The sequence below is a fragment of the Coregonus clupeaformis genome, chromosome 23 (assembly GCF_020615455.1).
Source record: "Coregonus clupeaformis isolate EN_2021a chromosome 23, ASM2061545v1, whole genome shotgun sequence".
Lineage (NCBI taxonomy): Eukaryota > Metazoa > Chordata > Actinopteri > Salmoniformes > Salmonidae > Coregonus > Coregonus clupeaformis.
The window spans coordinates 52454703-52467819 of record NC_059214.1 but is presented as its reverse complement, the minus strand read 5'-3'; the positions used below and the strand labels follow the sequence as shown (position 1 = coordinate 52467819).

The 13117-nt window shown below is 46.7% G+C and overlaps 1 protein-coding gene across 1 annotated transcript in view; it reads right to left on the bottom strand.

Annotated features, from left to right (window-relative positions):
* Window positions 1–10965: 10965 nt before the first annotated feature.
* Window positions 10966–13117, bottom strand: part of LOC121537106 (ras-associated and pleckstrin homology domains-containing protein 1-like) — a 217519-nt gene continuing 215367 nt past the window's right edge. The window contains 2 exon segments of the mRNA XM_041844881.2: window positions 10966–11565; window positions 11567–13117. The exon segment at window positions 11567–13117 is cut by the window's right edge and continues 39 nt beyond it. Coding sequence (XP_041700815.2) covers window positions 11011–11565; window positions 11567–13117 — 2106 coding nt within the window. The 3' untranslated portion in view covers window positions 10966–11010.

The window sequence follows — 13117 nt, the reverse complement described above, 5'->3', positions numbered from 1 at the left end:
TAGTCCTGTTAATCTACCCTAATAATCCTCACTAATCATGGACCTGTATGACAACGTCCAGTCGTTGTTAAACCAAGCGCCAGGCTCCTGGTTTAAACTGCTATGTATGGTCTGAGTTCCATAATGATTCAAGTAGGCTACATGTCCCAAATGATTGCGCAACTTGTAATCCGTTAGCCTAATATGATCCACTATTGCTATCGATCCTCAGGAACAACCACACACACGTGACAGAGGAAAGAAAGTTAAACTAACAATGTAGTGGAATGATGCAAAATGTAAGGAAGCTAACTCTAAAGTGACAGTTATAAATGTATGTGGGTATAACTGACGGTGGCTACCGATAGTGGCTAATATTTAACACGATACAAACTAAAAAATACAGTGAAAAGACTGGGCATATCATTAAAACATTCTAGAAATCATAAATCAACTTGTTAGGTTTGGCTGTAATGGCTACAGAAGCCTATAGCTTGGGTCTGATCACCCCAATCCACAAAAGTGGAGACAAATTTGACCCCAATAATTACTGTGGAATCTGTGTCAACAGTAACCTCGGGAAAATCCTCTGCAGTATCATCAACAGCAGACTCCAACATTTCCTCAGTCAAAACAATGTCTTGAGCAAATGTCAAATTGGTTTCTTACCAAAATACCTCACGACTGACCACGTATACAATCTGCACACCCTTATTGACAAACAAACAAAACAAAAGGAAAGTCTTCTCATGTTTTGTTGATTTCAAGAATGCTTTTGACTCAATTTGGCATGAGGGCCTGCTGTATAAACTGATGGAAAGCAGTGTTATAAATATACAATATTATAAAATCAATGTACACAAATAACAAGTGTGCGGTCAAAATTGGCAATAAACATACATTTCTTTCCTCAGAGTGGGACAGGGATGCAGCTTAAGCCCCACCCTCTTCAACATATATATCAATTAATTGGTGAGGGCACTAGAACAGTCTGCAGCACCTGGCCTCACCCTACTAGACTCTGAAATCAAACGTCTACTGTTTTTTGATGATCTGGTGCATCTGTCCCCAACCAAGGAGGGCCTACAGCAGCACCTAGATCTTCTGCACAGATTCTGTCAGACCTAGGCCCTGACAGTAAATCTCAGTAAGACAAAAATAATGGTGTTCCAAAAAAGGTCCAGTTGCCAGGACCACAAAGTCTATCTAGACACCGTTGCCCTAGAGCACACATTTTAGTCATTTAGCAGACGCTCTTATCCAGAGCGACTTACAGGAGCAATTAGGGTTAAGTGCCTTGCTCAAGGGCACACCAACAGATTTTTCACCTAGTCGGCTCGGGGATTAGAACCAGCGACCTTTCGGTTACTGGCACTACGCTCTTAACCACTAAGCTACCTGCCGCCCCAGACATGTAAATACACGCAAAGAAAGACACAAAGAATTACACACACCTCTGCCTAAACATCAACACCACAGGTGACTTCCACAAGGATGTAAATGATCTGAGAGACAAGGCGACAATGGCCTTCTACACCATCCAAAGGAACATAACATTTGACATCACAATTAGGATCTCACTGTGGAAAAGGTGACATGTTGATATGCTTCAGTTTGCTGCCATATGAATAGTTGCACATTTGTCTCCAGCGAGCTTAAGGTAAAATAGATCTGAAACAATTGTCATTTATATTTACAATCCCCTTATCCAAACAGCTTACTCATTTACCCAGCTCTTTTCAATAGCAGTGCATGGACAATGGTGTTATTTCTATCAGAACAAAATAAAGCAGATGTTGTTCCACTTGGAACCGACAGGTTGCTCGACTTTAGTCATCGTTTCATCACACATAAAGGTGGTGGAATTATGAGGGAATTAAGTCAAGGTCAGAATACGGTGTATCTGTAGACACACCTTCATTTATTAATTTTTTACAAACGAATAGCGGGTGAATATCATGCTATTCACATGCTTAAGTTTAAGGTCAGAATACGCCTAGAGAGAAAAGTGCATAAAAAGGGACTTGCATTCCATTTACTCGGGTGGGTATTCCCCCTATGGGAATACCTTTCATTTGGAACATACCTGCATGGGCCAAATGCCATGTGTTTGCACAACAAAGAGGTAGCTACATACTTTAAAACAATTTTTTCTGCATTGCTTTTGATCTGTAATCTACTTATTGGCCTAAATTAATCAAATAGTTTGGTAATAGAAAGAATAAAAACATGGTCTCGCCAAGATGCAGACATCCGATATAGTAGAGTATATGCATAGACTCCACAGAGTGAAAAGCAATTAGTAATTTAGTGGTGGTCCTGGGGCGGCAGGTAGCTTAGTGGTTAAGAGCGTTGTGCCAGTAACCGAAAGGTCGCTGGTTCTAATCCCCGAGCCGACTAGGTGAAAAATCTGCCGACGTGCCCTTGAGCAAGGCACTTAACCCTAATTGCTCATGTAAGTTGCTCTGGATAAGAGCGTCTGCTAAATGACTGAAATGTAAAAAATGTATGGTGAAAGGTTCTGATGATCTAGATGTTCTGAGAGAAATCAGGGCAGAATGCTGATGAGCACTGTATCACTATTTACAGTGCATTCGGAAAGTATTCAGACCCCTTCACTTTTTTTCTACATTTTGTTACGTTACAGTCTTATTCTAAAATGGATTAAATTGTTTTTATTTCCCTCATCAGTCTACACAGAATACCCCACAATGACAAAGCAAAAGCGGGCTGTCATGTGCCTTTTACTGAGGAGTGGCTTCCATCTGGCCACTTTACCATAAAGGGGGCTGCAGAGATGGTTGTCCTTCTGGAAGGTTCTCCAATCTCCACAGAGGAACTCTGGAGCTCTGTCAGAGTAACCATCGGGTTCATGGTCACCTCCCTGACCAAGGCCCTTCTCCCCTGATTGCTCATTTTGGCCGGGCGGCCAGCTCTAGGAAGAGTCTTGGTGGTTCCAAACTTCATCCATTTAAGAATGATGGAGGCCACTGTGTTCTTGTGGACCTTCAATGCTGCAGATTTATTTGTATTTTTAACAAATACATATAATACTAGGTCAGAAGCAAAAATGCACTGAGATATGCAGAGGTCTGATTTGCACATTTTTATTCAGTTTAAATGCATTTTAGGTTTTCATTTTCCTCGTTACAGCAACGTATCAAAGAAGATTCTTGACTTTATAGAGCTCCTTTGGCCTTCAGATACAGTTAATAACATTTAGGTTGTTTTTCACCATTTATCTTGTTGTTGTTGTCCTGAAATGACTGAACACCTGAAATGAAGGACAGTACTGTTTAAATGCTGCTGATGTCACTTCCTGTTGACAGACGTAAAAGACAGTGGTATGATTATGTAGTACACATGTGCACCTTCCACTCTACACAACATTGTGTATGATGTAATACACATCTTCACCTTCCACTCTTCAGTTTGGCTGATCTCTAATGACTTTAATGATTCTAATGTGGACTGTAGATTGGTAGGTACTGACTTACTAGATAAACCAACGGGCCCTGCCTGGTTTTAACCAGACAACACACAGACAGACAGACAGGTACACAGACAGACAGATCACCACAGCCAGATGTGGTCTTAGTTCATGCTACAGCCTCTTCTTACTACTAAGAATGTAAAAACGACCGGGACACACAGTAGTATGTTCCCATCCTCAAACACACAGAATGCTTCCCAAATGGCACAATCAGTGCTTCATTTGAGCCAGATCCTGCCAGAACAGGATCCGGCACCTCTCCGTTTTGGACGGTTTCGTTCTGGAACCTATTTGGCCGGATCCGGTACCTCTCCTGGCATGAAAAATAATTGTAAAGTTCATTAGACTTTAGCAATATTTCAAATAGTCTACAATCGCGGGAAAACAGGTTGGAAAGCAAATGGCTCCTGCTGAAAATAGAAGACTAATATGTCTGCTGTAGGCTACCGAAATATTTGATAAACTAATAAATATTGTTTTAAAACGAGAGAGAGAGGGGCTTTTGGCACAAGCGCATACGCCATCACCTAGCGAGTGAGCTGTGCGTCATTGGGTGAGTCAGTGAAACTGGAAAGCATTTTTAGGACTATAATTTACTCCTCATATTGTAGCCTACAGTCGTGGTCAAAGGTTTTGAGAATGACACAAATACTAATTTTCACAAATTCTGCTGCCTCAGTTTTGATGATGGCAATTTGCATATACTCCAGAATGTCATGAAGAGTGATCAGATGAATTGCAATTAATTGAAAAGTCCCTCTTTGCCATGAAAATGAACTTAATCCCCCAAAAACATTTCCACTGCAAAAAAATGTTAACTGCATTTCAGCCCTGCCACAAAAGGACCAGCTGCCATCATGTCAGTGATTCTCTCGTTAACGCAGGTGAGTGTTGACGAGGACAAGGCTGGAGATCACTCTGTCATGCTGATTGAGTTAGAATAACAGACTGGAAGCTTTAAAAGGAGGGTGGTGCTTGCAATCATTGTTCTTCCTCTGTTAACCATGGTTACCTGCAAGGAAACACGTGCCGTCATCATTGCTTTGCACAAAAAGGGCTTCACAGGCAAGGATATTGCTGCTAGTAAGATTGCACCTAAATCAACAATTTATTGGATCATCAAGAACTTCAAGGAGAGAGGTTCAATTGTTGTGAAGAAGGCGTCAGGGCGCCCAAGAAAGTCCAGCAAGCGCCAGGACCGTCTCCTAAAGTTGATTCAGCTGCGGGATCAGGGCAGCAGGCAGGTGTGAGTGCATCTGCACGCACAGTGAGGTGAAGACTTTTGGAGGATGGCCTGGTGTCAAGAAGGGCAGCGAGGAAGCCACTTCTCTCCAGGAAAAACATCAGGGACAGACTGATATTCTGTAAAAGGTACAGGGATTGGACTGCTGAGGACTGGGGTAAAGTCATTTTCTCTGATGAATCCCCTTTCCGATTGTTTGGTGCATCCGGAAAACACTTTGTCCGGAGAAGACAAGGTCAGCGCTACCATCAGTCCTGTGTCATGCCAACAGTAAAGCATCCTGAGACCATTCACTCACTCACAATTATGCCTAAGAACACAGCCATGAATAAAGAATGGTACCAACACATCCTCAGAGAACAACTTCTCCCAACCATCCAAGAACAGTTTGGTGACGACCAATGCCATTTCCAGCATGATGGAGCACCTTGTCATAAGGCAAAAGTGATAACTAAGTGGCTCGGGGAACAAAACATCAACATTTTGGGTCCATGGCCAGGAAACTCCCCAGACCTTAATCCCATTGAGAACTTGTGGTCGATCCTCAAGAGGCGGGTGGACAAACAAAAACCCACAAATTCGGACAAACTCCAAGCATTGATTATGCAAGAATGGGCTGCCATCAGTCAGGATGTGGTCCAGAAGTTAATTGACAGCATGCCAGGGCGGTTTGCAGAGGTCTTGAAAAAAGAAGGGTCAACACTGCAAATATTGAACCTTTGCATAAACTTTATGTAATTGTCAATAAAAGCCTTCGACACTTATGGAATGCTTGTAATTATACTTCCATAGTAACATCTGACAAAAATATCTCATAATATTTTACATTTTCGTCATTTAGCAGATGCTCTTCTCCAGAGCGACTTACAAATTGGTGCATTCACCTTATGATAGCCAGTGGGACAACCACTTTACAATATATATATATATATATATATATATATATATATATATATATATATATATATATATATTATTATTTTTTCATAACACTGAAGCAGCGAACTTTGTGAAGACCAATACTTGTGTCATTCTCAAATCTTTTGACCACGACTGTACGCTATGTCTCCACACACCTAGGCCTGTGCTATTGTGTTATTATGGTGCTAACTATATTGAATCATGACGTCAGTGATCTTCAGGTCGGAAAGTCAGATCTCTAGAAAGAGGCCAGAGTTCCCCACTTGGAATTCCTAGTTGGATGACTGTTCAAAACACATTTTTCCAGTCGGAGCTAATTTTTCCCCCAATTTCCCAGTTGTCTTAAATACATTGAAGTTGGAAGTCGGAGATTTGCCAGCTCCGAGTTCTCAGTTATTTTGAACACGGCATCAAAAAAAATTATGCCATGTAAAATTACATAGAATTGCATGAAATGCGTTCATGAAAGGCCAAACAGTTCCCAGACCCTAGGACACCATTTTTTTTCTCCCATGTGTGCAACTTCTGTAAGTGCCTCTACTCTACTGCTCTATGCCACTACGCAAATGTGATGTAATGCATGCAACGCTTTATTATAACGTATTTGGTACCTCAGAGCTCCCCAGGTCACCCCCCTCTCGCGCTCACTTTTTGTTCCGGCAACTCCCGATTTACAAATTAAGCACAAGATTCCTTTCCCTTTCCTTTACTTAATAAGCAAACCTGGTCAGAGCCAGAAAGGGCCATAGGAGCTGGAGATAATCTCTTGTTTCTGTATCGAGGCAGCTTGATGTACAATAACAACCCCCTGGAACAGGACGCTAACAGGGAATATGGGTCGCGGTCTGTTCAAAAGCAGTGCACTACATAGGGAATAGGGTGCCATTTGGGATGCATCGACAGTAAAAGAGAAGGCATTAGTGTGAAACAACGTTTGTCCATATGTAACGCCGTTTGGATCATTGCGTGTCAAAAAGAAAGTATACGTCAAAATAACACTACTTGTTGACCAATCAGGACCTGAGTATGATCACAATCATTTAACGCGTTCATTATTTTTTAAAAGTAGTTATTACACTACCACTTCTATTTCATATGTCACAGCGATAACAAATCAATTTATAACATTTTTGACATGCGTTTTTCTGGAATTTTTTGTTGTTATTCTGTCTCTCACTGTTCAAATAAACCTACCATTAAAATTATAGACTGATCATGTCTTTGTCAGTGGGCAAACGTACAAAATCAGCAGGGGATCAAATACTTTTCCCCCTCACTGTATTCACCGATACATGATGCTGGTAAAGCGCTGTCTCGTCCACCAGACATACAGTTACTTCGCTCTGGGAAAGTGCTGCTCAGAAAAGAAGCTAGCTAGCTGATTGATGCAGACAATGCTTTCCCCCCAAAACATAGCAAAACGACATCATCTGTTTCAGTAGCTATGGTTAGCTAACTTACTATCTATCTAGGTGTCATCATCTAAAATATCCCTAACTCATAAGACAGTTTAGTTTTCGTATATTTTGGTTGATGATGGTCTGACCCCGGTCCGGTCAAGCCACACTAGCCAGATGAAGCTACCTAGCGTTAGCTTGGGGCTAGGTACTAGCTGGCTAGCTGCTTAACTATAGCGTTAGCTTGGGGCTAGGTACTAGCTGGCTAGCTGCTTAACTATTGCGTTAGCTTGGGGCTAGGTACTAGCTGGCTAGCTGCTTAACTATAGCGTTAGCTTGGGGCTAGGTACTAGCTGGCTAGCTGCTTAACTATAGCGTTAGCTTGGGGCTAGGTACTAGCTGGCTAGCTGCTTAACTATAGCGTTAGCTTGGGGCTAGGTACTAGCTGGCTAGCTGCTTAACTATAGCGTTAGCTTGGGGCTAGGTACTAGCTGGCTAGCTGCTTAACTATAGCGTTAGCTTGGGGCTAGGTACTAGCTGGCTAGTGTTGGTGAAACCATACAGGAGAGGAACGACACTAGCTGCTTAACTATAGCGCTAGCTTGGGGCTAGGTACTAGCTACCTAGCTGCTTAACTATAGCGTTAGCTTGGGGCTAGGTACGAGCTGGCTAGCTGCTTAACTATAGCGTTAGCTTGGGGCTAGGTACTAGCTGGCTAGCTGCTTAACTATAGCGTTAGCTTGGGGCTAGGTACTAGCTGGCTAGCTGCTTAACGATAGCGTTAGCTTGGGGCTAGGTACTAGCTGGCTAGCTGCTTAACTATAGCGTTAGCTTGGGGCTAGGTACTAGCTGGCTAGCTGCTTAACTATAGCGTTAGCTTGGGGCTAGGTGCTAGCTGGCTAGCTTGTTTAGTTTGTTATCCTGATAGCTAACAAGTTATTTTTATGAACTGAAGTTACAAACATCTAAACTGTCATCAATGTTGACAAAACGCTTGATTATTCGGTATTTTGACTAGCTAGGATGAATCAGGTGTAACTGCTTGGGATATGGCTGGCTGGCTGGCTGACAGCAGCAGGATCACCATCCTATCTCCCTTGCCTCTGGGATGGTTGCATGGGAGAATGTTGTACTACATAGCTAACATTTTGGATCCTGCTCGTTTGATCCCAGATGCTCACAGATGTTTTCCCATTTGGTCGAACAACAATGTCTTACTACCAATGCAGTGTTTTAAACACATCTTGGCCGGAGCGTGTGCTTGTTAGCAGAAGTTTTTTTGTTTTTACATTTCCGACAGTGCTGACTGACAATAGTGGTGGCGCTTGTCTTGCGTTTGCAAATTCAGTGCACACAACATTCTATAACCGAATTGTGTTATTTGACGTGACACACTATGACCCAAACGGCATTCCGTACGTCCACCCTCATTCAGGAGCTACATGGCTATCTGGTCAGGTCTTGAGATGCTTCTAGAACATTCACTTAATTCTATAAAATTTTCTGTCATGTGACCTGGCTGTCCTAGCACTTCCTGTAGTTTAGTGTACTTCCTGTCTGTCTGTCTGTCTGTAGGGCCAAAGGAGGCCTTTAGAGACAGGAGCTGCAGCTGTATCTACAGACAGACAGACGGACATCTAATGTGACCAATAGAAACAGAGCAGGTTAGACCCGCCCCCATCAACATAACAGCCAATCGCAGAGCTGGACCTTCATTGTGCACCGTTTAAATCTTGTCCAATCAAAGCAATGAACAGTGACATTTCTGAGAGGATCATTAAAACATAAGCCAATCACCTTACAGTTGTCCAGTAAAGTAAATCCGCTGGAAACCTTTAACCATTTTGGTGCAATTTGCAAAACATCTTGAATAGAATGAAATGTATCTGTATACTCCACAGACAGACGGTCTGAAACGGTCCGTTATTCCCTATACAGTGCACTGCTTTGACCAGAGACCCCCATGGGCCCTGTGCACTACGTAGGGAATAGGGTTCATATCGGACACGACCACATGGAGGGCGTTAGCCTGGTGTCTGTCTGTCTGTTACCTATCCAACTACACTAGTGTCTGTCTGTCTGTCTGTCTGTCTGTCTGTTACCTATCCAACTACACCAGGGATCCTCCCTATATACTGCTCCTATACACACACCTGTCTATCTCAACACTAGCTCTGTTCCAGGGCATTACTGCCAGACGTAACACCCTGGACCAGAGCCATCTCCACATCAACCCTGGTCTCTACTACTCACAGTTCATATTCACTCACTAGGCTTTAAAAACTTAACTTTAAAATAATAATATCTTTCTGGTATTAAATAATCTGATATAAAAACACAAAAGTAAAAGTTACACACCCCCCCTCCCCGCATATGTCCATCACATCCCCCCAAAACAGTTGTCAAGGTAACAACATCTCCATGCAATACAGGAGTCCATGCAGTACCAGTTTATATTGCAGCTAAATTATTTTTGTTTATGTTTTGTTATATTCTTTGCAAAGCGGCACAAACATGTGGAAAAGCTTGATAGGTGGTTTGGCCAGCTCTCTTTTCATAGAGTTATTATAACGTAGACAGAGGTTTGGAATAACTATCTGGGATTACAAGGAACAAGATTCTTCTTCTAGCTCAGTCCTGTCTATGGCATGGGAGGAGAGGAGAGGAGACAGGCTGAGTTCAGGGTCATATTCATTAGTGTACACCGTAATGAAACGTTTTACAACGAAAATGAGTTTCTTATTGGACAAGTTCAGGTAGTCCCTCCCTCCCAGCTTCGGTCCTTTTTCTTCCGTTTGGTGTCTAGTGAATACAACCGTGACCTGTAGGGTCCATATAGTCTGTAGCCTGGGGCCTCGATGGTCTGTAGCCTGTAGTCAGTCTGCAGTCTGTAGTCAGTCTGTAGTCTGGGGCCTCGATGGTCTGCAGTCTGTAGTCAGTCTGTAGTCAGTCTGCAGCCTGTAGTCAGTCTGTAGCCTGTAGTCAGTCTGTAGCCTGTAGTCAGTCTGTAGCCTGTAGTCAGTCTGTAGCCTGTAGTCAGTCTGTAGTCTGTAGTCAGTCTGTAGTCTGTAGTCAGTCTGTAGTCTGTAGTCAGTCTGTAGTCTGTAGTCAGTCTGTAGTCTGTAGTCAGTCTGCAGCCTGTAGTCAGTCTGTAGTCTGTAGTCAGTCTGCAGCCTGTAGTCAGTCTGTAGCCTGTAGTCAGTCTGCAGCCTGTAGTCAGTCTGTAGCCTGTAGTCAGTCTGTAGCCTGTAGTCAGTCTGTAGCCTGTAGTCAGTCTGCAGCCTGTAGTCAGTCTGTAGCCTGTAGTCAGTCTGTAGCCTGTAGTCAGTCTGTAGCCTGTAGTCAGTCTGCAGTCTGTAGTCAGTCTGTAGTCTGTAGTCAGTCTGTAGCCTGTAGTCAGTCTGTAGTCTGTAGTCAGTCTGTAGCCTGTAGTCAATCTGTAGTCTGTAGTCAGTCTGCAGCCTGTAGTCAGTCTGCAGCCTGTAGTCAGTCTGCAGTCTGTAGTCAGTCTGTAGCCTGTAGTCAGTCTGCAGTCTGTAGTCAGTCTGTAGCCTGTAGTGTTGATGGGTCCATAGGCTATAGTCAGTCTGCAGTCTGTAGTCAGTCTGTAGCCTGTAGTCAGTCTGCAGCCTGTAGTCAGTCTGCAGCCTATAGTCAGTCTGCAGCCTGTAGTCAGTCTGTAGCCTGTAGTCAGTCTGTAGCCTGTAGTCAGTCTGCAGCCTGTAGTCAGTCTGTAGCCTGTAGTCAGTCTGTAGCCTGTAGTCAGTCTGTAGCCTGTAGTCAGTCTGTAGCCTGTAGCGTTGATGGGTCCATAGGCTGTATTCAGTCTGTAGCATGGGAAGCTCAGCCCAAGTCCTCCTCTTCCCCCTAGCTACCACCACTATCCACCCCCTAGCTACCACCACTATCCACCCCCTAGCTACCACCACTATCCACCCCCTAGCTACCACCACTATCCACCCCCTGCTACCCCCTAGCTACCACTCTCCCGTCAGTTTGGTGCTTTGGTCCCGTTTTGGTGGGGCAGGGCGCGGCCCCCGTCGTATCGTTGCATAGCCTGAGGACATGTACCCGTGGCCCCCGCCCTGCCCCCCCCTCTGCTGGTCCAGCAGCAGCTCAGGGGGCGGAGGGGGGAGGGCCATGTCGTCCATGGAGACGGGCTCCAGCCGGGATGAGCCGTGACGCGTGAGGGAGCCGTGACGAGAGATGGATTTCCTCTTCAAGGTCCGGTTCAGGTCCTCCAGGAAGTTGGGTTGGACCGAGGAGAGGGTACCACCCACCCCCTTAGGACCCCCGGGGAGGGTGGGGGGCAGGGGACAGCTGAAGGGCGGGGGGGACAGGGGTAAGGGGTCCTGGACCGTGTTGCTCCGGGACAGCCTGTGGAGTGTCGGAGGTGGAGTCTTCTTCAGCGACTGGGTCTTCCATGATGATTGGCTGACGGGGTGGGAGATGGGCGTGGCCTGCGGCTGGGGGTTGACGACTGCGACCCTGGGGGCCCCCGGGTGGAGCTCAGAGGGGAGGGGGGGGGGGGGGGAGCAGCTCAGAGTCGGGAGGAGGAGGGGGGAAGTAATCGAGCTCTGGAAGAGGAGAGGTGAAGTCTCCACTGGGCTGGCGGTGCTGAGGAGGTGAGGGGAAGTCTCCACTGGGCTGGCGGTGCTGCCCTGTCTGCAGACCCTGGAGGGCTAGAGGGAGTGCTGACAGGTTCAGCTTGCCTGGTTTAGGAGGAGCAGGAGGCCCCAAGTCCTTAGCAGGAGATCCAGAGGTGGTGGCGATGGAGGAGTTGCAGCAGCCAAGGCCAGGCTGGGCAAACTTGCTGACCAGAGACTCCACCTTCTTAGGCTGCCTCTGGACCTGGACCTCCTCCTGGTACTCCCCTGAGGAGTTGGACTTGATGGAGGAGGCGCGCTGGGGGGTGGGAGGAGGCCCCCTCTTCCCGAAGGAGCCGGTTGAGGTGGAGGAGGGAGACTTCTTAATAGGAGAGCCCATCTTGGAAGGGGGGAGAGGGGGAGGGGCGGGGAAGTCCAGGCTGTCCTCAGGGGGAGGAGGGGGGAACTCTGGGGACTGGGGGGGGATCTGACCCCCTGGCTGCCATCTTGGTTTGGCCTTGACAGCCGGGGGGGACTGGGGGGGCAGGGGAGCTCCAGGAAACTGGTTGACTATCTGTTTGACCAGGGAAGGGTTCGGGGAGATTGGGGCGGACAGGGGGAGGGTCTTAGAGGAGAAGCTGTGCTGTTTGGGCATGGTGGGAGGCGGCTGATTGGGTGAATGGCCTGTTGAGAAGCTTTGCTGCTTTTTCATTGGACCAGAAGGAGGGGAGGGCGAGACTGGGGATAGGGGGATCCCTGGACCAAAGGTCTTAGGAGCAGTCTGGGGTGGGAAGACACCAGAGAAGGTTTTAGGAGGTGCGGGGGGTGACAGGGTGGGGGAGAGGGGAGAGAAGGCAGGAGGGGGAGGAGGAGGGGACTCAGGTTGGCCATCCAGGTCGGAGAAGTCGTAGTTCATATTGGGGAACTTTTGGGCCAGGAACTGCTGCAGCCCTGTGTTACTGAGAGGGAGGCACTGGTGGTCCTCCTCGGGGGGCGGAGGGGGGAGCAGGGTGCCGTTACTCTGTGGGTAGTGAAGGGGTGGCAGGGTTTGGTCCTGGGGGGGAGGAGGGGGGATGAACTGAGGAACAGGGCTGGGGGGGCCAAGCCTCAGAGAGGCCATGGCAGAGCCTGGAGAAGGCAATGAGCAGGGGTGAGGAGGGGGAGGAGGGTTGAAGTTGCTGGGAGCCAATGGCATGATGATGTAGTTGGAGGGTGCCAATGGGAGCGTGTTATAGTTGGGGAGGGGAGGGGCTGGAGGGCCTTGCTGCTGCCCCATTGGTTGGACATTGTATTGATTGGCAGCCTGGTTGGCGCCACCCTGCAGGTGGGCGATGGTGCTGTACTTAAACAGGGTTGAGGCGGTCTGGTGAGGGGGGTTGGGGAGAGGGGGAGGTGGGGGAGGAGGAGGGGGAGGGTCGGGGGGTGAGGGCAAGGATTCGGGGGAGACACTGGTGTAGCTGGTTCGGGATGGGGGGGCTGACTGGTGCATGGGGGGCAG